Source organism: Phlebotomus argentipes, unplaced genomic scaffold (genome assembly GCF_947086385.1).
Source record: "Phlebotomus argentipes unplaced genomic scaffold, Phlebotomus argentipes genome assembly contig_15, whole genome shotgun sequence".
Classification (NCBI taxonomy): Eukaryota; Metazoa; Arthropoda; class Insecta; order Diptera; family Psychodidae; genus Phlebotomus; species Phlebotomus argentipes.
In genome coordinates this window covers 14,214,115-14,238,801 of record NW_026776181.1, presented here as the reverse complement: position 1 = coordinate 14,238,801, position 24,687 = coordinate 14,214,115, and the positions used below count along the sequence as shown (strand labels likewise).

Genomic DNA, 24,687 nt, shown 5'->3' with positions numbered 1-24,687 from the left:
TTCCCATCCTTTTTTCTTGGGTGCTTTATTTTGTGTAAAAAATACAAGCATTTTGTGTGTTGTGCAATTAAGTTGGGATTGTTACCAAATAAAATGCTCGTTAGTGACTCATATGTGGATTGTGGATAGTGCGGAGGAAGAGCGGGAAGCGAGAAAATAAGTGGCAACACGTGGTCCCTAATCTCCACCCCGATATATGGTGATATTAGAGACTTCTAGTAGAGAAAGAGAGTGAGTGATTTTAATTATGGAGTAAAGCGTGGAGAAGATGGAGCAGATTGAATTAGGATCTTCGTGAGGACAACAAGTCTCTCGAGCAATATGAAGAGACTGTATGTTTTTCTCGTGTGCACACTTTTGGGCGTGCTGGGCGGGCCAATCACGGGCGATCCGGCGCCTGGGCGATCACCCGGTCCACCTGGTGGGTTGTCAGTGGTGGAGGAGGGTCACGGCGGCCTGATGGAGGACATCCCGACGCTCCTGCTCACGAAGGATCCCAACGAGTACACCGACGAGAGGGATTTTGTGCGGAGCACGACCTACAATGTGACACAAAAGAGCGACAATTACCGTGCACCGAAGACTAATGACGACTCTGGCCACTCCATATCCTCGACCCTCGATACGATGGCTGCATCGGCGACTGGCGCGAGCAAGAGTGTCCTGTCGCCGTGCACTGAGCGCGCAAGTAGCTATCTGAGGCCAACAGACACAGTGACAAGAGTGGAGTTCGATCAAGCCAAGGAGGCATCATCCGCCAAAACGAACGACCAGTCGCCACCCTTGCGTTTTGACGTCACCCATGACGTATTTGATACGAGTCACGGCATGGTGAGAGGACTGATGTACACAGGTGAGAATGGCCACGAATCATACATACAAGCTCCTCATATTTATGTGTTTCTTTGATATATAAAACTCTCTGCTCGCCTCCCCAATCATCCCACTCGTCGCATGAATTAGAGAGTTGCTGAAAGGCCAGACGAAACATCACAGATTCTTTTGGAATATTCATACGGTCGAATTTCTGAATGACTTCTTTCTCTCCATGAAATGGACTCTACACAGAGTGAATTCAATCTTGAATTCACGAGAAATCGAAATCCTACGATTGTATGGAAGAGAAAAACTTGTAATTCTTTGTCCTCCCAAGAATCCCTAAAAGCTTTCTTTCCGTCCACCTGTGATTAACCCATTTTCTAGGATAGATCCAAATCAGTTCCATTGTCGAGGTGTCAGGCAATTAAATGTTTAACGAGGAGTGTAATTTTTAAGAGGGTTTATTTCTATTTCCTGCCTTTGTCCAGATGAAACGCCGCCCAGAGATGAGTAAATTTCCGACCCAGTGAAATTGTTTACAATTCCCACGACTATCATAAAGCGGTGAAAGGCTCCTTATGTGGTAAATAATAAAAATTCTTGACATCCTATGAGGTGGAAATCATTGGAATAAGAACCAACAAATACACCGCTATTCAAAAGGTATTATATAGCGAGGTGTGAGGCAAAAGAGGGGAGCACGAGGAATTTCATCTGCGACAGGTGGAAAATTAGCAGGAGTCTTCAGTCTCTCTCTCTGGAGGGATGGTGGCGACGGTGTGTATATAAGAAGTTTTGGGGTATGTTGAGTGTAATTGTCTCTGGGGAGGCCTTTATATAGAAAAACCACCACTCTGCGTGATATATAGATTATGTGGTGGGGAGAGATATAGGTATACTTCTCTAAATATTTTAAAAGTCTTTCGGTATATTTTGAAAGTTTGCCAGAAAAGAGGACAAACAACATTTGTGCTCCGTCATCTATCGCTCGTGGATCCGAGGGATTACGTAAAGACGATAAATTGTGTGGGAGACAAGAGTGCATTTCTCATCTCCTGAGCTCCTCCACAGCCATAGGACATTTGCAAGATATGCTCGCATGGCAAATTGAGAGGTTGATGGGTCACAGTTACAGCTGAGAAAAAGAGTAATGGGACAAAGTGGAGTAGATAAATGGAAGAAAAATCGATTACAACTTTGCGGCGACTGTGCGAGAGAGGGCAAAGAACAGGCAAAACAATACTGTTTTATTTACAAGTCCTTTCTGTAACCTGTTTTCATTGATTAACAAGGCGAAAAAAGGGTTTGGACGGACTTCAACTTCATTAGCTTGGCACTCGATGAGCAGCGAATTTCCACGAGTCACCTGTATTATGTACACTTTGTGCCACTACTACAAAACGTCCAATGAAATCTCTTCACGCCCCAGAGACGGTTACATAAATAATATATTACAACGACATGAAATAAGTACTTCAGGTATGAAGGCACAATACATGCTCAATACATATGTGAGAGGAAGCCATATTATAGTATTAACATTGTTTGAGGGATTCTGGGGGGAAATTCTCGACAAATTACTAAACAGGGTGGGGGAAGAGGGGGCCAAGATGGAAATATGATGGGAGACTGACTGCAAAATGAAGAAACTTTCCACTATGTAATACAAAATGCAGAGAAATATATTGCCCAGACACTACGTAAGATTTGATGTGTTGCTCGAGGAGAAGGACTTTCAACTTGTTTTGATGGACCTCACCACGTGCTAGAATCAACAAAACTAGTGATTTAATTGGAGGTCTGGCGGGGGTGTTTTCATGGAAATTTTGCAATATTTTTCGCCACAAAAATTTATGATGGGCATAAATTCTTTATGTATATTACTAATGTGAATCCTCCAACTTTGAATATCGTCTCTAATCTATTGTGAAAATACAAAGTGAGCAAAAGTTTTTTCTCCGTGCAAAATGCGAAAACATAAAATGTTAAGGAGGAGAACATTAACAAGATAAAATGTTGAATTCGTCCCGACAATCTAATTGATTTTTGTCTGCCGACTCTTTTAATGGGTCATTTGTTCATGTTGATAAAACTTCTCAGCAATATTTCATAGAAAAGCAAAGTATATAACTTTCTGTAGACATCATTATGGATATAAACCATCTATTTTTGCCACGCTGAATTTACGAGATTGACTTCTCTATTCACTTTTCGTAACAAATGCTGGTGTATTTTCTCATATGCTTACAAAATATATCTGAAAGGAAGCGCCAAATAAGGTGTGGAATATTGTAAATATATCAACACAGTGTTGGGTGAAATATTCCAATTGGAGAGAAAGAAATTGTTGAAGAATAATATTGAGTGAGGGAAAGGAAAAGGAAATTTTCTCTCAAAATGGATTTATATTGGGAGAAAATCAAAGAGAGGCAAATCTTCACTGACATAAGCAAAAAAAGCAGAATGAAAAAATTCAAAGGTTCAGGTTCAGAGGAATTTCACCCTGATGCTTCCACTCCATATCGGTGGCATTATTCAATAAGGTTTTATGCAAATAACACTGGGGCCACCCAACAAAGCATTAGGGTTTTTTGTGGAATGACAGTCGCTGTGTGAAGTTGGAGGATGGGTTGATCGATTGCCCGAAATTTACTATTGTGTCAGGAAAATTATACAATTCATTAATTTGTGGCCGATCTACAAGGGCACACGAAGTTGGGGGGGGGGCTTTTCCGTTGTTGTCGAGAGGAAAATTGGATGGGAACAGCGAGTTTTCATTGTATCACTTTAGAGAGCAACTCTGAGAGAAATATGGGCATATTTGGATTTAAATTGTAGGTCATGCTTTTCCTTCCGTTCTGTTAATTTGAAATAATTCATGTTGCCTAATTTGATTGTTGCTATCGATTTAAAGGTACTACAAAAGTGAATGTGTACAGAAGTCCCTGCGGGTCTTTGAATAATTGAAATGCGCCTGCTTCCATGTCCTAATTGAGTGGGAAAAATCATTGTACAGTGGATATTTGAAAAGATGCTAAAATATGGTGTCGCTCGCATTCACTGGCAGCGATTGCAGCCATGACAAAAGGGTTGAACGTGATGTTTAAACATTAAAGCGATATTCAAAATATGTATTTTCCGCAATCAAAAGCTTTCCATTGTTTTGTTTTGTTCCTCACTTCAGCAATTATTTATTTTTTCTCCCCTTTCCGCTGCTATAGTTTCCATTATGTACGCCCTCATACACATTGAGACCACGCAGGGTGAGTGAGAGAGAATCGAATGTCCATTCTTGCTCAATCCATTGGCGACTCCACTATATAATGTAATATATAATGAAGGGTGACTGTTATGTAACATCTTAAAAATTATTTTTCTTGCCCCTTCTTCGTCCCCCATTCAAGAATTCACGTCTGCACTGAAATATACAAAGGAAGTTTCTCTCCACCCTTCTCGCAGTCTTACTCTTTGATTCGTATTTTTTTTCTTTCTCTTCTGGAGTTTGGTGGTGAAAAGTTGGCACAACAGTGCCATATAAATTTTATTTTTCCACAGATTATGTAATGCCGGAGTGAATGTGTGTAATTTAGCAGTATAGCGAGTGCGGCAGGCTAATAAAAGCTCGCGTCAGAATGTGGCTCAATTCATTTGATGTGAGATTCTTTCGTCCTCGTCATGACTTTCGTGCTTCAATTAAATTTATAATTCTATAGTGGCAGTGTTGCTCAATTTTAATTGCCCCAGGGCGTGAAAATCCGGCCAGGAAGGGGGAGAGTTCGAGGTCAGCAGTCGTTTCTGCGTGTCCTAGGTCCGCTTCCCCATTGACTCTCTAATCCATCAATTCTCAGCTGGTGGTGGCCCTATTGAAAGGGAAATTTTATGGCAATTGGCCGTCAGCTCTTGTCACATGACTGGCGCGGGAGGATCAATGTAAAATTTTATTTTTCAGACACGTCATTTGGGAGTTGTGGTTTGTGATGTGCGGTGCGCAATGAAATTATTAAACCATGACCCAAATTTATGATATGCCATCTCTCGTGTATGAAATTCTTTTACAAGACCAGTGCGAGGGAAATTTTTTTTTTATAGATAAACACTCAAACGATATGATGGTGTGACTGGATTAAATAAAGATCGAATTGAGGGAGAAATGGGTAATCAAAGTGAGGGTGCTTTCCCTATTGAATGTTTAATTCTATTCAAAACTCGTGGAATCAATGGGAATCGTGCAAATGGAGTAATTATTTCTAATGGTATGGATATTGTTTTGTATCCTGATTCGCGCTCCCAACGAGCATATTGTTATATACAACAACACTGTTGTGCAGATTACACAAAAGACTTATTTCGGGGGTGCGCTTTCACGGCTCTGCACATGTCGGAGACTCAGGCATACAAAGTGCAGATGATGGTTACATATTTCACAAATCAATTGCTGTGTGTTCCTGCATCACTTTGTGACTGTAACAAATTCCATTTGCCTGGTGAATTCGCACGGCGAGGCTTATAGTGAAGAGATGGTGTACTAAGGCATTAGATATTCAGGCATGTTATGTGGGTTCACTGGGTTCACTGGCGAAATCTACAGAAAATCAATAAAAGCCTCCCATCATCAGGTAAACATTTATATAAGATACGAATAGGATACTTAAAGTTCACTCACACCCATCCTCGAGAGGCGGCCGAAGGAGAGTTATATTCTTATTTTAGAATTCCTGGAGCTTAACTGTATCGCCCCTAAATGTCCCTATCACATTTTATTGTCTGCTTTCTTTACATATTCATTGGGTCTGACATATTTGGAGTTGGACATATTTATGTCTCTCTCTCAAAATAAAGAAGGGTTGCAATAAGGGTAGAAAAATGTGCAAACAATTGAGTTTAATGTGTACAAAGTGTTGAATTTTGATTCTATCTTGAGATTAATTAAAGTCTGGGATTTGGTCCATTAGTCACTGAGATTGTGGCGCGCTGAAAGAACGACAGAGAAAAATGATTCGCCTCTTTCCCCCTGAATATGTATCACATTGCAATTAAATAAGAAGATTTCCCTTGCTATTATAAGGCGCTCATTTATCTCCATCAGTAGTCCTCAATGCATAAATTTCCACTAATTTAGGACTAAAACTGTGCTTCTATTCTTCCATATAGTTACTTTGGAGTCCTCGTCGACCGTACGTGATTTTTTTGTGGAGTCTTTCATCGATGGAGTGGCGGGTGGGAGATTTATCGATTCGCCAGATCTTGGCAAATCGTCTTCAGGGCGACATCGTTGGCAGCAGTCGCCATTTGGGGCAATGTCTGTGTCTTCCATGAATCGGGAACGTGAAAGTGCGGATGATGTGAAGTGGCTGCCACCAAAATCTTGGCATCGGCGTCACCATGAGAACTTCCGCACGATACGAAATTCAAATGGTGATCAATATGCACTGAATTGTATGGGGAATACGTGGTCACGGAGCTTTATGCACGACCATGAGACAGTCTCCACCGGATGGAGTGGGAATATTGGCGCTAAGGATCAGCCTGGCCGAGTTTCATTTCGGTAAGTGGCCGAGAGAAGTTTAATGTTATTTATTGTGAAAGATTTATCTGTGAAACTTAAAGTTCACCATCAGGCGTCTTATATATAGGGCTTCCAAGTTTCCGAGAATCTCGGAGCTCTCGATAGCGTCAACTTTAAGTTTCAGACACTGAACTGATTCTTCTGGTGTAGCTTTAGGCCATATCCGTCTAACATAAAGCTCTAGTTTTCTCATTATTATTAAATTCAAACTGAGAATGGCGAAAAAGTAACCAGTTAATAAAGACCTGGCTTTATGTTCGCCTCAGCATTGTTAGTTATTCACCCTGAAAGACAATGCAGATGAATGAATAATGTGCAGGAAAATATTTTGCCACTATATGCCGAAGTGAGAAAGTGTACAAGGAAAGCGCTCTCGTACAGCATTGTTGGTGAATGTGGGGACGTCCTTTTTAGTTGGCTGAGAAACTTCCTTCGTCATTAAGCGTGTCTTCCCTCTTCCTCTCACCAACAGCCAATTTTGAGTGCCACGAATACAATTGCGTGTGTTTAGTTATTATTACCAACAAAGGCATATTACTTATGTAATGATTAATTAATTATTGTCTTCACAAAGTGTTTCGTGAGTGATGTAGCCTGGAAAATGTGCCCCATACATATTCCACATGAGATTGCGGGCGGGGGTGACAAAGAGGAGCAAATATTGCAAACATACCTGCGATTTTCCACCCAAAATCACGTTTTACATGGCGAGAGTGTGTCATCGTGAGTAAACTCGTTTGAGAAAAGTTATTTCAACGACGCGGCTACATTGAGATTTTCACATATTGATTTTCAACAATTTTCCTAATTAAATTCCGCCCGCCTCCCATTCAAAGTTACGCGCACTTTGCGTATATGGTATTCAATGTGAAAATGAGTGTACTCGACATTTTTTGCAGTTTGTGCTCACTCTGTCAGTCTCGATGGTTTTAACTTTCACAAATTATTGAGATCAATTAGAGTGTATTGCAGATTTTTTGCGCCGTTCGCTTGAAAGTTCCGAAAATCAATGAAATGTTGTGATCCATTATTTATATTAATAACAGGTAGATAATACATTTAGCCTTTCGTGATTTATTGCTTCACATTTTAATGGAAAACAAATATTTGAGCACGCTTGCTTAAAGGCTCCTCTCGTTATCTTCCTTCGGGGCAGATCCGGTGCCTTTGGTTTTGCCACCTATGCGTGAATGTGGCATGAAAAAAATATATCAGAAGCATTGGCAAACAGTATCTCACACATTTCTCTCAACAAATTAGGAAAGGTTCTAGCATTAATCAGTGCTGACAAGGGGCTTTCAACTCTGCGTGGTGAAAGTTTCCGCAGACATTTTTCAACAGATACAAACCACTTTAATTAGTTGCTAATTGGATTTCGAACTTATGTACATATTTACCTTAATTGTCCAAAACTTTTGAGTGTTATTAGAATTGATGAAGATTCATTGGGGAGGTTCACGTCCGGGGAAAAATAAATGACATTCTACAGGTTGGACTTAAGGTATTTGGGAATGCAGATGAACAAATATATCGCCTATCTAATAATCTGTTAAGGATTATGGAGTAGAATGGGAAATTTTATGGTAAATTTAATCAATTAAATTCCCTCGAGGCTGAATCTGAGTTTCAATAAATCTCTCACATAATGAATTACTTTGAAATTCGAGAGCGGGGGCGAAATGTTCATTCAGCAAGATCTAATGTGTGATTCTAAACGGAGATGATAACACCGAGTCTCTATAATTGTAGAGTTTCATACCGAACTGACGCGTCCCATGGAACTGTGTTTGAAATGGAAATCTCAATGGAATTGCGGAGAGGTAAGAGCTTGTTTGCCATACTTGCCATGAATGTGAGGGCAAGGAGCACAGTGAGTGCAATAATTAATCCTTTTGTGCATCTATGCAGATTGTGTGCTCTTCCTAAGACATCTCAGTGGATCTTTTGACTCCACATCCCTGCCAATCCAGCAGTCAGACTGCAATGTGTTCTTTCCGTCGCAATTGGCGGAAGTCTCCATGTCGGGATCCGCACACGCCCACTCTGGCCTCCTGGTCCACCTCACGCGCCTCAATGTGCCCTGCACAGAGGGTGGATTCGTGGAGCTGGGCGGCCACAGGCGACTCTGCGGGAAGCTGGAGGAATTGCCACACAACGAGAGGAGTTACTACTTCGCTGATCACACAAACACCTCGGTTCGCGTCACCAATCATCCCTTCTTCACGTTCGAATACAAAATTGTCGATTACTGCTACAATGTGACTCTTAGTCAGCGCAACCAGACGTTTTTTCTCCAACCCACCGGCTCTCTGGAGTGCTACTTCAAGATCCACCTACCGTACGGCTACAGGATCAGTCTGATGCTCACGACGAATGCCCACAATGAGAGCGAGTCCACGCGGCGGGAGTTCGTGGACCTGAGCAATCAGTCAGCGAAGCACCACGCGGGGAGCGATAGTGCGGGTGCCATATGCAATGACAGCGGGGAGGGCGGGGGGCTGCGGGTGCAGATTTACGACCGCGTGACGGACAGAAGGTGGCTGTACTGCTACAATGAGTTTAGTGCCAGTCGTAGGATCACATTGATCTCCAGTGATAATTCACTCGTGGTGGCAGTGCGACGATACAGCGCCAATATTCTAAAGGCATCAACCGCCGCGACCACTGATGCCGCCACACACCTTCCGTCCCTCCAAGTCGAGTACAGTGCTCAAAGTATTGAATCAATTGTTTCACAATGTGCCTTCGGGTGGGTGGCTTGCCAGCAGTTCTGCATAAGTGCCGTGGAAGGTGCGGTCCAGTCGTGGCAATCGGCAGAGACTGAGTGTGTCCGGCGGGGTGGACACTTGGCCTCCATCAAGTCCGAACACGAGCAGCGAATCGTAGATAGACTTCTCATCAATAGGTAGGACTTTCTTCACTCATACAAAATTCCCCAGACAATTTGTAATGCTCTCTTTCTTGATCCCACTCAAAGTCCTGGTTACAAGGATCACATGGCGTATTGGATTGGCGCCTCTGACAAGAGTTTCGAGGGTGATTTTCGATGGAGTGACGGACTCCCATTCTCTTATACAAGTGAGCATAAACAGAACACTCAAGTGGTAACTGAGAGGCTGGTTGAGACACTATTTATCGTCGCATCTCCCATTTATTAGATTGGTTCCCCGGGTGGCCAAAGTACAAGGAGTACAATCGTCAACCGAATGACGACGGACTGAGCAGTCAGGATTGTGTGGAGATGAGACGCCTTTTTCGTCTGCCACCTGGCAATCAGCCCAGTCAAGCTCCATTGACGGCATCCTTCATGTGGAATGATCGAGACTGCCAGGCGGAGAATTATTTTATTTGTGAACGCCCAATGATGGATGGTATGAACTTTTTATTATATACACTCACTCGCTCTTTGTGGATAAAATGTGATACACACGCCACTCGTCGTGATACTCTTTCAGAGCCTGTCTTGGACATTCAGTGGCGCAATGACTGCAACAAATCTATACAACTCAACAGTGAGCACTCGAAAATCAATGTATGGAGTCCGGGATTTCCTCATCCATATCCGGACAATGTCAACTGCTTCACATTAATCACAGCACCGCCTACATATAGGATAGTAATTGATTTTGAGGAGTTGGTTCTTGAGGACGAGCCTCAGTGAGTTTATTTTAATATTTAATATGTATCCAAACACACATAGTAGCTCACACACGCCCCACGAGTGCGACACACACTGTGTTAGGGTGACAGAGACAGAGAGACGAGAAATCATCCCCTCAGTCCATAGATAAAATCAATAGGAATACATTGTTGAATGTTTTGCTCCACAAACGCTAGAATTGAGACAAGGATGTGGATGGAACAATTTTGGGGCGTACCATGATATCATCTACAGATTATCTGTTGTGATTAATATTGCAAACGCTGCGGTGGAAAAAAAAATTCACTGTTTCACCCCGAAATAACCATATACACATATGTGTGTGTGTGTGGTGGAAAAATTATTCTGCAAACTAGAAATCCCAGACCCTCATTCTGGCATTTTCATGTAATTTGAGAGGCACCTCTGGGTGCCACAAATTAGTTTCATCCTCACGGAGAGATTCCCTTCTGAAGCCTAGCATCATATTTTTGCATCGTTTATCTATCTTAAAGGATTTTCCCCCATGTTAATACAGACATGGGAGACTCTTCCTATTATCTCCACGCTCCCGTTTTGACATACAGCAGAATGCTACACACATTTGTGTACTCAGAGATGGGATACCTTTCTGGGCAACACGGTATATATTATTTGGGGAAGAGAGATGCTCATTACTTCCACACCGTGTCCATATGAACATATGGATTCCCTTTTTCTCCTCCGTCTGCCTTTGCTGGGCTCTATTACATGGAAAAGTCTGGCTTACGGTGTTATGAATATAATTTATACAATTAATGTCGCAAAATTATGTTATATAGGTCCCCTGTATAAACATTAATTTGTCTCTCACTCGCACCAGCGTGACTACGTAATAGAGTTTTGCACGTTCGAAAGTTTAGTTGCATTAATTACTTTCACAGTTGAAACTTTCGGCGGAGCTTTTTTCTCTCTCGCTAAGAATGAAATTAAGGGCAAAAAGCTTCCATATTGCTATTGACACACGTCATGAATACTTTACCGGAAGCGTGTTCCTTTTAAAATCAGGTCTTTTGCCTTTCGCTGACGTAAAAGTCATTATACACTCGAAAGTTTCCTCTTGATGAGTTATTGAAAAAAAAGGCTATTTGGTCTTAGCACGGAAATAGGTTTTCGGTTATAGGGAAAAATATGATTTCTCACTCCACCGTTCGTATTAAATTATTCATAGGACGTCTGAGGTTTAGCATGGCCATTTATTAGCATATTGATGGGGTGTGGGAGCGTGAACGGGAGTAAATTGCAAAATTTATCCAAGCGCTCTAATTACCTGATGATGCTGTACTTTTGCCTATTTCCCAGATGTAGCTACGACATGCTGGAGCTCTCGGAGCCAAATATTGACCAGTCATCAACTGGTGGTGGGCAGCAGTCTGCACACGATTTGCCATTTTTTCACCCACTCACCGCGTCCTTCCCACCAATGCCCGATGATAAATTCCGGGCCAATGACGCCACCGATTTGCAAGCAGATGAAGTTGAAATGGAGACTGACAGAGTGGCCACAATGCCGCGTAAATTATGCGGTGATTGGAGTTCAAAGCTGAAACTGTTGCGTCACGTAACAAAGGGCTCCGCTCTTGGTCTGCATTTCGTTTCCGACTACTCGCACCACTACAGTGGATACAAGGCAAAGGTTTACATGGAAAGTGGTGAGTAACTATTCTGGCAAAACTCGAATCATCCGCGTATAAAACACTTCACCCACCCATGCATTGCAGTATCGATTGGCGATGGGAGGAACTTTAACTTCAAATATACATACACATTTGGATGAAGAATTCGCGTGTTTCTTCTTTAAAATGGGTTTCACTCGTGACCAATGGAGATCCATAAATTGTGGAGCTTTGTCATTGAATAATCCATGAAGTTAGTCCATGCTCTCTTACCCAGAGACATTAGCTGTAGTGTGTGTTTGATATAGTGAGGACAAGTTTTCACTGCACAATAATTGATTTTTCCATCACTTTCGACAGGCACAAGAAGTTGCGGATGATTCCATCTCAAACAATTTAGATTACATTTATTATGGGATATTAAACTCCGAAGAGAGACAAAGTTTAAGAGGGGGAATATATAACCACTTGGTAAATTGTAAGAGAAAAAAGATCGGATGTCGGAACTGTTTTCCGGAAGAGTGAGAGAACAAAAGTTTCGTATGCCAGTAAAAAGTTCCCTCTTTCAAATTGTTTCTCCCAACACTCTGTGTACTTCTTTTATTCGCATCCTTGCATCTTCATCGTTATCTGTTGCATGTTAGGATGCAAAATGACGTGTTGAGGGGACAGTCAAAGAGAGAATCGTCTTTAATTGTTTCTATATATAAATTCAGGAAATGCATGGTTCACTAGGGGTAAGTTTCCTCCTCCTTTTAAATGATATTTGCAGAGTGCCTTTCCATAGTCGTAGAGAGCTGCCAGTGTTCATGCCAGAGCTTATCGAGTTTGTTAATTAAATCCAATTATTTTTTAGTAGGTCACTTTGTAGAACTATTGCTTTTGTGAGAGAGTAAAATGATTTCCTATTATAATGTAGGTGTCCCCAAAACTTTTAGATTGAGTTTGGGGAGAGCAATTGCTTCACAAGTACATTTTCTTCGCATCCATTTTCCATCCACTGCTAATTGCGCCAATTGGAGATATATTCAAATTAAGATCTCGTCTCGCTTTACAATCGCATTTCAATACGCGAGAAAATGTATTTTGCAAAATAAAGGTTTGGATGGGGGAGAGTGAAGAAGAAAAGTTTGCGAGTTGCGAGTGGATATTTGAAGGGAGGAAATTGAGAGTTTATGTGCTCCAATACAGTTTTTGTTCTCAAAAGTCATCGACTGTTTGGTACTTGGCATACATTTCCCGCTTTCTTTCTCTCTCTCTCCTCTTCGTCCATTCAGTCGCCTCGGAGTGTGGAGATGATCGTCAGAAGCCGTACAATAAGTCCTGCTATTTATTCGTCTCTTATCCGGAAGTTGACTGGTGGACGGCGCAACAAGTCTGTCGAAGTATTGGAGCACAATTGGCATCTGTGACAACGGTGGATGAGCAGAGGTATATATATCTGTGGCACATAGTCTCTACACCTTAAGCATCTCATCAGCATTATTTCCCCATTTATGTTGCAGATTTATCACATCGAGCATACGGAATGATATGGATTATTCACCACGTGGAATTTATTGGCTGGGCGGTGAGATAACAAAGAGCGGAAATCTTGAGTGGTCTGACGGGACGGATTTAACTTTTCAAGTGAGTACATAGGGAGAGAAAGACTCTGAAATCAATAATTTATCACAGTGATTTTGCACGATTTTCGCATTGTTTGAAATACTTATGCAGGGTGTTTAATCGGTAGACCTTCGAATTTCATTTTGGCCCAGGAAAATGCTGCAAGTGGCATATTAAATGGAGGCGAATTTAATTCCATAATGCCCCAAATATGTATCACATATGACGAATTTGCCATTTAGGAATAATATTTGATGACGTGCGTTATTATTCTGATATCAACATGGAAATCCCCCATCATGTACTCGCGGGCCTTGGTATATAATTTAATCATTTTGCATCTGCGATTAAATGCGACTGTTGGGATTTTAAAGGGACTATTTCCCATTAATGGCCTAGAATATTAAATTAATTTAATTACTATTTAAACCACTCTCGATGGTGGTTGGATGTGTAGTAAAGCAGTGCAATTTTGCGTGGCACTCATGAAGGTAACGCACATGCCTTCAGCTATTGTCCTTCGTGGCGCTTAATTAAAATTTCTTTTGCATCGCCATTTTGATACGGAGGGTTTATCGTGGGATTGAGGAGTACCGCACTTTGGTATTCAGAGCTAAGCCACTGTGAGGAGGGATTGTCAGGAAAAATGTCAGCGTGTGTCTCTCTCGTTGAAGGATTGGCTCCCTGGAGAGACGGTATTTGACGGCAGCGTGAAGGAGCAGCAGTGCGTGGGACTTCAGTGGAGAATGTCGCCGACGCCCATGCTGCCGTCCGGACTCTACTGGTCAGCCCAGCGGTGCTCGTCCCTCGGTGGCTATGTGTGCAAGAAGACCCCCAAAAGGTCAGATAACATACGCGTCCGCAATCACACGGTGACCGGAACGGAGGGGCGTCTCACATCGCCTGGCTATCCCAACTCATATCCGCCCAATGTGGACTATGTGGTGAAGATAATCAGCCCAGAGCGAACGCGAATAGTGGTGCAATTTCAGCGAATTGATTTGGAGGCCCAGGAGAAGTGCCTGTACGACTATGTGAGCGTGGGCAATGGGGAGGTGGACGGTAATGTGGATCCAGGGACTAATCCAATTCCCATGGCCATGCTCACGGATGTATTTAATGAGTGGCGTCAGCAGAGGAAGAGATCCGTGGCGGCGGCCGAGAAGAGTCTGAAGGCCCACATAAAATTGCTTGCAACCACAAATCGATTTATCACATCGCGACTGTTGGAGCGGCGAAAGCGACTTACTGCCACGGTGTCTCATGACGCTGGGCGGGGTGGCGTGGACAATTTCCCATCCTATTCATCGTATGTGCGATGGTGCGGAAGCTACGAGAACAATATGTCACGCTTTGACTTCATCTCCAGCTCCAATCAGGCTGTTGTGCAGTTTCACAGCGACTACTCAATATCCGGGACGGGCTTCTCCGCCACGTGGACGGCAATTGATATAACTGGCTGCCCCGAGCAGACTCTCACGTCGAGGGAGGGCATCTTTATGAGTCCCAACTATCCACATTTTCTCCTGGATAAACTCGAGTGCGCCTTCATGCTACAGGCGCCCATTGGGAGAAAAGTATGGCTGGAATTTAGCGATTTCGACATAATTGACGACGCTTCTGTGATTATTGATTTGGGCGATGGAGAGTTTCACCCGTTTACAGCCACGAATGTGCTAAATGACGGCGTCTTTCTCAGTGCTTTCGAGAAACTCAAAGTAGTACTCAGGACGGGCTTTCGGCCGAGAGGACGGGGCTTTCGAGCGGTGTACAAGACGATTGGTGAGTATGAAAACTGAATGTGAACCAAATTAAAATCAACCGGCGGAGTAGATAAAGTCCTTCAACGTGATTTTCGTGATTTCACTCTAAAAATTATTCTCTTGATACACAGCGTGATAAACTGGTAAATGCACGAAATGTGGATGAAGATTCGTAGATTTCTAACTATCCGCCGGCAAAGTGCAATCTGCTCAAATACCTCGTTAGCACACTTGTCGCTGCGAAAATGCGCGGAAATGACTCTCAGCATTTTTGTATAATTTTCTTCATAATTTCCTCTATCTCTGCAGCGTATCCCGTCACGGAGGAGCGCACTCTGAATCTAGTGAATGCGTCGAGTGGCATCCTGCTGCATCTCAATTATCCACTTCCTTTGCCACCCGATGTGGATTTTATGCAGCACTTAATCGTCGCTCTGGGCGAGGTGATAACGCTTGAGCTGCACGGCGTCACCATTGGTGATGGGGAGAATTGCTCCAAGGGCACCACCTTGGAGATCTTCGACAATTACGCCGACAACAACGGAAGCGTGTGGGTGCTGTGCTCAATTCACACGGCAGATTCGCAGCACATCTCGCCGACAATCTTTCACCAGGGCTACACGCCTATTTTCATAACGTCCTATCTCAACACCATCCACATTCGGCAGCGCACGAGAATGGGCACGGAGAGTGTGCCACTCAATGCCACTGTGAAAATCCATCCGGACACCAACTACAAGCCAAAGCTGGCGTCCAGGGAGACATGGGTGGAGTCATGCCATCCGAATCCGTGTCAATTTGGTGGGAAATGTGTCACAAATGGCGATGTGAAGCGATGCCAATGTCGAGGACATTACTCAGGTCGCTTCTGTGGGCTGACAATATGTGATTTTGACCCGTGCATATTTGGCCAATGTGAGCTGACAGCCGGCAATTTTCGCTGTAACTGCCTGCCCGGATATCGGGGTGAGACGTGCGATCAGAAGCAGAAGCCCTGTGCTGATAACCCTTGCCAGGGACGTGGGGATTGTTTCGAGAAGAATGGCGGCTTCTTCTGTCGGTGAGTTGGAAATTCCAAGAATATACACCGTCTTAAATTGTTTGGCCGCTGGAGTGGGGAAGATCTAATATTGTTGTAAAATCCCAAATTTTCCACCCAATAGCTGCCATGCCTGGTGGGAGGGTCAGAGGTGTGAAAGGAAAATGATTCACATTCCGTATAAACCGCTCTCGGAGCGAATGCTTCAGGAACCCTTCTGGCTGGGACTAATTACCGTTTTTGTCGTCCTGGCGATTATTGGGCTCGTTTGGTGTGCCAAGAGACACTTCCCGGAGAAGATTGAGAAACTCTTGGCCGAGGAGGCGGACCGAAATAGACGTAAGTCGGGAGAGCTTTCGCCTCTGAATTTCGAATGAATTAATTGTCTCTCGTCTCCAGCATCTGGTCCTCATCACTCCCACCACACGTCCCTGCGGGAGCAACTGCAATTCACCACGTCCATTCCTCAGACGACCATCTCGACGCCGGGCGTCCCGAGGTCCATCTTCGGTCGGCTGGGTATAAGAAAACCATCCATTTTGAGCCTCAGCAGCCCCCAACCAACCGGAGGGGCGACCGCTCGAACATTCTCGCTCGACGATCTCTTGCGGCCCCCTCCTCGACGTAAGACAGACAGAGATTTTCACAAACAGATACCATTCAAACTAACTATTTCTATTAAAGTAGCTAACAAATGTCTATTCTATCCTATATTATCTTAAACTATGCGCAAACTATCAATATTCTTTCTTCCTCATGAGAGACAAAGTACTTTGGCAGTACATTTACGTGAACTTCTTACACACTATCCTGTCTCTTTGAGTTTAATTTCCACCCTCTGACCGAGTCTTTCTTTTCTCATTTTCTTGTGTGGAAACTATCTTATCGTGAAACTAATATAGAGCGAGAACGGATGCATTCTTTGGTGTTGTGTCTGCACCAAAATCCTTACATTCGCACAACTTTCCTCCTCCTTTATTTTCATCCCGCAAAATCATGCAAAACCTATTTATTTCCCCATCTGATGATGTCTTCAAGTTACTCGTGAGCTTTTCTCCCTGTGTCTGCACATTACTTTCTTTTTGGTTTTGTTTTTAATGACGTGAAAAAGAAATTATTTAAATTGTGGCTTTTCTCCGTCTCCTCCTCCTCTTCCTCTGACCTCTTTTTTCAGTGTGAGAAAATTTTAAATTCTATCTGTGAGTGTGTAAATAACACCACCATGAAAATCCCCTCAAGCAAGCTCAGCATCAGCATAAAACTGAGAAAGCAGTGTACAAATGAAACCGCAGAAATATTTTAAGTATCTCATTTGATTCTATCTTAGAACTCTCCAATTTTTCAGTTGTTATGTATGTTAATATTTTCTCTGTTTCACACCTGTCTGTAAGAGATTTATTGAGAGTGGCTGCTGGTAGGCAAAACTGCACAATATCCAATTTATACACTTCATTTTCTATCTTCTCTCTATATTTTTTATTATTTTCCTCTCTATTGTGCGCGTCATGCGTGGCATGTCAGAGTATAAGCACATATATATTTAAAAGTGAGAAGAATGAGAATGCTTTTGAATGCCAACAGAAGAGAGTGCTTTATATGGCGAAAAAACAAAGAGGCGGAAAATATGTGAAAAGAATTGAGAAAAGCACTAAGTTTGTAAGGCGGAAAGCATGTATTACCTGGCGTGTTTTCTCGACTTTCCCCACAGGAACACCATCGCCGAGGAAAAAGCGTAACAATTCGACGCCCACGAGAAAGAATGCGGCGGAGAAGAAGCAAATTCTGCAACAGCTGATATCGCCAGCTCCATCTTATCCGGCCGCGCAAAGGCCAAAGTTGAGCCTTGGCGAGCTCATTCAGCTGTCGGACAACCACTTGAAGCCCACGCTGGATAGCGAGAGTGACATCAAGGAGACGACATTCTCCGAGAACTCCCTCTCGGCGTCAACCTCGGCGCTGCGCCCCATCGCCATCATGCCGGATCCCAAGCTGGAGAAGAAGGTGACGTTCGCGCGACTGCTGAGCAAGGTGTCGGCGGAAATAAGCTCTGGCTCGGATATGGAAGTGGGAGCACTGAACGCCGCCACCGGCTTGAGTCTCCCCGTCGATATCCCGCTGAGAGCCAGTTCGGTGCCTCCGTCGCCATGCATCAACGAGATCCGATCGCCGCACAGCACGTCCTCGAATCAGGGCAGCGACTCTCTGTCCAGCTCAGACCTGGCACTGGCAGACATTGGCAGGACCAACAGGAGAATGAAGTCGAAGGTCTCGAGCGCCGACTCAATCCTGGCGATGTTCAAGAACTTCGCCTCGTCTAATGCGGCTGCCAATCTTCCTCCCTCGTGTGTCATTTCGCCCTCAACCACGCCAACGGCGTCCAGTCCTCAGGACGACGCTCCCGGAGACGATGACTCCTCCACATCGTCTATGCACACCCCTGTGAGTTTCTCAAGCGGAGCTCCCGATTCTCCTGTCTTCTATCGACAGAGCACGATCGAAGTGCCTGTGCTTGATCCCCTGAGCGCCCACAAGAGCGCTCCCAGTTCCAATCTCCTCCATCCGCCGAGCATCCTTCTGGAGATTCCGTCTGGCGGCAATGGCGCCATCAACAAGTGCTTGTCGCCAATCCGCGAGATGCCAACGCCAATGCCCTCTCCAGCGCTCACGCCCATCATGCCAAGACCGCAGAGAACTCGCAGTCCCAGTCCTCACGATGATCCTCTGTCCAATAGCTTCAGCGACGACGAGAGCAACAAGATCGACGTAAGTCCTCTTGCGCCCGCTTCTCACTGCTACTTTTCTTCACTTTCACCGCTCTCTAACTATCTGTCTTAATTTTCTTCCTCTGCGCAAAATTCCTTTATCTACGTAGCAATTGTTTCAGAACCTCTCCCAACATGTCCTGGTCACTCTGCATCCCGACAATACGCGCACAACCGACTCAGAAGTGGAGAACTTCTCTCTGGACACGCCAACGTCTGAGCCCACGCAATCGATGCATTCGCTGAGGAGGAGCAAATTCCAGATGCGCGCCCCGGCGATGTCCATCTCAATTGACATCGATCCTCCGACTCCCGAGGAGGAGATGGCGCCGAGGGCATCAGCCAGTCGCCCTCGAGAGTTGGTGATCCCCACGCTGACTCTCGAGACGCCCAGTCCGACGAAAACCACGCCGCCGGCACAGCTCTTTCCCGGCTCACCACCGCCACAGCGAGCCAGCATTGGCGAGACGAGCTTTCTCTTCCCGAACAAGCAGCAACAGAAACGGTGAGTGCTGTAGCCTGTCTGTTGTGTGACTACTCTTCACTCTACATCGGTAAGTACACTTGTAGATTGCTGAAGCAATTGGAGAAGCCGACATCATTGGATTTGCCCTTTACACCACCCCTCATAACAATCACGTCGAACATGAGTGAGCTAGAGTCTGACATGGACAATATGTCACCGGCTCCCGGGAAGCTGCAGGCCAATGCGCATCTGTGTGTGCCCGGATCCACGGGCATGTGCTATCTGAGTCCCTTCACAACAGTCACGCGGAGCGACAGGACGACGTCTGAAGGGAATCTCAGTTCGTCTGGATACTCCAGCATGGCCAGTCCTGGCCCGAGCAGGTGCAATTCCAACAATCCCCTCTGTCCTAGTGAGAATGAGGAGCCTGGAACTGGTAAGACAGTGGATTGGCACTTTTTAGGCCGAATGTGTGCAGTATTTGATTGATTTTCCAGGCTCTTCTGGTCCTGGTTTGAGTGTTCCCTCCGTGCACAATTCTCGACGCCAAGGCGGCCACTTTAAGACATGCCAAACCGCAGCGTCTGGCGGATCAGCGGGCAGTGGCACTAGGGATCATCACGAGAGGATGCGAAATCGCTCGGATTCCGAGACACTGAGCGACGAGGCGCTTCTGGAGTCGAATGACGAGGGAATTGGCACGGATCATATTGATGAGAAAATTGACGAGGGTGAAATACGGAGTGCCAAGGAGTTGGAGATGTTCCTGGGAAAGGAGTTAATTGAGAATGGCAAGAGCCTCCTTGAGGAACCTGTTGCGGTCATGGCTCAGCTTCAGCTGCCGTCAATTGTTATTCAGAATGACAATGGCGAGAAGACGCTCTCGCCAGTTTCATCGCGCTCTGAAAGCCCTTTGAGCGAGAGGACGACAGGAATTGGGCGGTTTTCACCGCTGTTCTATGGCAAGAAGGATCAACAGTTGCCCTTCACGGACTCTGACGGTCTCTATGACTTTCCGTCGTCCGATGGGAAGGGAAACAGTGCCACCGTGATGACAAGCCATAGGAAGAATACGGGGAAGAGAAGAGAGCGAAAGAGCTCCTTCAGAGGTGATTATTCCCTTTGATTTCGTGTATTTATATAACGCAATATTCGAGACGTTATCTTGTCGTGCAGGACACAATCAATCACCCAGCAAGAATACAACGCATTTGGAGCTGCCCAACAAGGAGTCTCAGGCGGCTCAGCATAATCCACAAAGCTCAAAGTATCACCATGGCATTCTCGGGTCGAGCAGGAAGAGCCCCAAGAGACGGCCACTCCATCGGCTGCCAGTGGCCAGCAGTTCATCGTCGTCAGAGAGTCTCCTCTCGCCGATGGAAATCTCACCAAAGATCAAAAGTAAGAGTTTGTGCTCGGCAGATGAGCTCGAAGCAGTGAAATTATTAATTTATCATGGAATTCCCTCTCCAAAATGCTCCGCAGTCACATCGTCTCCAACAAAGACGACTTGTATCACGTACTCTCAAGCGACTGCCAGTCAATTGGATTCCGGCGAGGAGGTTGAGGAGGTGAGTCCTTTTGAGGCATTGCCATCATTTATTTCTCGTCATCATCTCAAAAGACACACAATTTTTATCACATTTCTCGTATACAATTCATAAAGAAAGTGAGAGAGCGCAAAAAGAACATTTGATGAGTGATAGAAAGTGATTGGAAAAGAGTCTCATTTAATATAAAAAAACATCAAATAGCAAAAATGTGTCAAAGCAACTGGTTGCATGCAATTCAAATTAGAAAACATAATTATCTTACCATTTGTATTGTTCAAATTCTCTACATTAATGTTTTAACATTCTTTAGATGCCATACGATTAATTAATTATTGCGGTGATCGATGACAAGGTTATTTTTCTTCATAAACATTTTCTTTCTCTCCAACAAATTTTTCTCCCTTTACTTTTTCCGCCTGGGTTTTTTTTGTTCCTTCTCTACTTTTATTATCAATGACTCTCGCGTCAAGACTATCATAACTCACCGACGGCAAAAAGGCGTGAATGGCAATTATGAAGGTTTTTTTTCCCCGCAAAACGTGAATATAATTGTGATGGTTTTGTCGAGAGAACGTCATATTTTTTATGTACTTTTGTGCTTTCCTTCTATGATTTCCACTCATTTATAATAATTTACTCTTCCTCTCTGTGTCTCTCTGTGTGTTCTCAGCTGAGGTAAAGAAGGAGAAGATAGAATGCGGGGATGGATTAAGATTTTTCACCAGAGTAAATATTTGAGGAAGTTCTTTGCAAAATGCTTCCTGATTTCATGAAATTTAATCATATCGCGTATTTGTGGAGCTTAGTTAAACATTCAAATGGATATATTAAACCATAATTCTCGCTATTGATACACTTTTCACGAAAAAGGAATTCAATTAGACCTAAACTACCACTCAAAATTCATCCCTGCGGTTGTTTAAGAATTATCCTTCTTCACCATGGCTGAATTTGTCTTCTCAACTAAATGTGATTTTGTCAATTTTCCCTCTAATCAACATCTTCTGTAGAGGAGAGCAAAGTTTTATGGATAGCTATGATAGAAGAAGACTTTAAAAGTTGTTGCAAAAGCGCTAAAACTCTGTGAATCGATTAATTTTAATAGCAATCTGAAATAACATTGCTTTCCTCTATTTCTGTGTTTTCATATCTCATGGCTAAGTCATGATATTATTATTCAAGTGCATTTTGCCGGCAGGAGGAAGTGAAGATCGAGATTTTAATTTGATAAAATGTCAATTTGTTCATTTTTTCCACTTTATTTTCCACTGGTGAAAAAGGAATTTCATTTATTTGCAATCGATATGCTTTTATAGAATCTGAGAGATAAACTCCGAATGTTGACTTTCATTCTCCGTCTGCATTTCCTCTTCTGGGATAACTTTGCCATAGAATCAGAAATTCGTTTAAAACTATCGCAAGACGTGCACCGAAATTCATTTTGATTTAATTACTTTTTCTTCCCAACGTGTATGATTGGATTTTCCACCTTTTTGTGTACGACTTTCAATCAGCACAGGAAAAAAGAAGAACGCTTTCTCTCTTGTTTTCCCCTGATGTTCTTTTCTTTAGTTAGTTTGCCTGCCTGATTTAGCTGTGTGATGTAGTGTGAATCATGTTAGTTGTCCTATCTCTGTCCTATCTATGCTTAGAGGTTGCTGATTATGAAAGTTGTGAGTGAGAGAGCATAGACCCATAAATTTCAATTAATTTTTGTGTACTTTTCTCTCTCTGTGTGTGTGGCTGTGTTGCAAAATAATGCTTACGATACAATCACGACTGGATGGAAAAAGACTTTGCTCAGTGTCACGAAAATTGAGGATACTCCAGCACGTGCTATGCCAACAAAGAAAATTCACCGACTCCGTGCTATTGGGAATCAGATAAGGTGAGTGAGAAAAGTTCTGCACACCAGAGAGAAAACCCTCGTCTTTTGTGGTTTGACGGAGGGAATTGAAATGCTCTCCCTCGGTGGATTTGTGTCATTTTGGCGGTAGAGTGAAATATTGTTTCACGATTTTTCATTTCACGACAGATTTCTCAGGCGATTGGAGCAATCGATAAAGCGACGAGATCATCACGTCTCGCCCACGGACAGTTGCAATGAGGACAGCAATGATTTCGATTCTGCACGCATAACATCGCCACTCTTGTGCTCGTCCACGTGCCAGGCGAAGTCTCGTCCGCAGCCATTCAAGGTAGTCCGGCAGAAGCGTCTGCATCTCTATGAGAATCAAAAAGGCTCCGCCAAGGATCGCCACCGCGTGTCGCCCAGTGATTTCGTTAGTGACTAAGGAGACAAGAGAGTTCGGGAGGAAAGAGAGGCCACCACAGTTTTCCACAACACACAACATTGTAGAGCGCGAGAGATTGAGGAGGGAAAAATATGCGTAATTAACCATTTGAATTAATGAGACAAATTCTCAATTATTCCCAGTTGAAAGACATTTAGATAAGACATGTTATTTAACAGAAATTGTTTTAGTGTTATTGAAAATATTGCATGAAAATGGAATGAGAAGATAATCTCAAATATTGTTACTGCCATGAATTTATATTGTGTGAACATCTTCTTTTACTAAGTTGTTTATTTCTTTTTCTTCAGCGCACAGACTTTTTTCTCCGTTTTAAGTCCATTTCTTCGCTAACATTTTTCTCTGTGATATTCAATTGTTTTGATATTTCATTCTCTAATACGTCCTTTACCTGTTAAAATCTCTAGAAAAGCAATTTACCAGAATGTTAAGATAATTATACGAATATAATTATATATTGTGACAATCTCAAATTATTTTCATAATGACGATAAGTTGATGTGTAAAAAGTGTAAAATCTTCTAAAGAAAGAAAAACCTCAAATGCACTCACTCGCGCGATTTCTAGTGATGTTTTTTATTTACAAAAAAAAATTGAGTGAAAGAGCAACGAATCTCACGCGGCATCTTTTAGATAAGACCAAAGTTTGGAAGTAAAAAAAAATTGTAGTTCGAGAGCGATATAATTAAAACCACGAGGGCCATTTAGCGCTTATTGTAATTTTATCGATATTGTATGTTGGTTTCTCATATAGAAAGAAAAGACAGAAGGAATGTAAATTTATCAATTTGAAATTGGCCTGTTATTTGGAGACTGATAGAAGATTTAATTTCCATTGATGGAACGATGAAACAATTATTGTAAAGATAATGTTCTAAAAAAGACACATTTAATCCGAAAAATACTGTTCCGCATGTTTCTGTTTTCCTCGTCCCTATTGTAGGACTTTGTATAGTGGAGTGTATCCTTTTACTGCACACGTTTTCTCCACTTTTTTCCTGTACATAACACACTCGAAACTGTAGACGGAATAATATGAACTCTACAAGAGATACAAAAAATATACTTACAAAAAAAAAGCGATGCAATTCTTGCATATGAATTTCTGTGATATGAAAATCATGAGAAAAAGTCAGAGAAATATGTCTATGAAGATGATGCAAATATTTTCTCCAGAGGAACAATTAAACTGCAATGAAAAAGCGAACACTGTTCCTTTGAACTGTTTTTTTTTCACAAAAACTACGCTATCTAAACACACTTTCTGAGCAATAATAACTCGACACTTAAATGGAAGGAAGAATTTAGGTGTAAAGAAAAATAAACTATTTGAATGTTTAACAAATTATACAGAAGCGGCGAAGTCTATTAAAGATATAAAAAAACTATTTAGGTGCGGAATATTCATAGACGCTAAATCTAATTTCATGTGTATAACTATATTGCAAAAAAACAAGCATAAATAAATGATCACAGAGAAAATCAAAAGAAACTCTTTCAG

General features: G+C 43.0%; 1 protein-coding gene across 1 annotated transcript; it reads left to right on the top strand.

Annotated features, from left to right (window-relative positions):
* The first annotated feature begins 321 nt into the window (after positions 1-321).
* On the top strand, positions 322-24,635 carry LOC132262482 (uncharacterized). The gene is made up of 22 exons (XM_059761762.1): positions 322-853; positions 5,971-6,364; positions 8,135-8,205; positions 8,294-9,290; positions 9,363-9,463; positions 9,544-9,756; positions 9,841-10,042; positions 11,367-11,716; positions 12,958-13,111; positions 13,186-13,309; positions 13,963-15,070; positions 15,361-16,111; positions 16,215-16,429; positions 16,490-16,714; positions 17,799-18,853; positions 18,963-19,357; positions 19,423-19,754; positions 19,816-20,427; positions 20,495-20,719; positions 20,804-20,889; positions 22,665-22,759; positions 22,907-24,635. Exons 1-22 carry the CDS (start codon positions 322-324, stop codon positions 23,163-23,165), a joined length of 8,496 nt encoding a protein of 2,831 aa, XP_059617745.1. The 3' UTR covers positions 23,166-24,635.
* Positions 24,636-24,687: the final 52 nt, after the last annotated feature.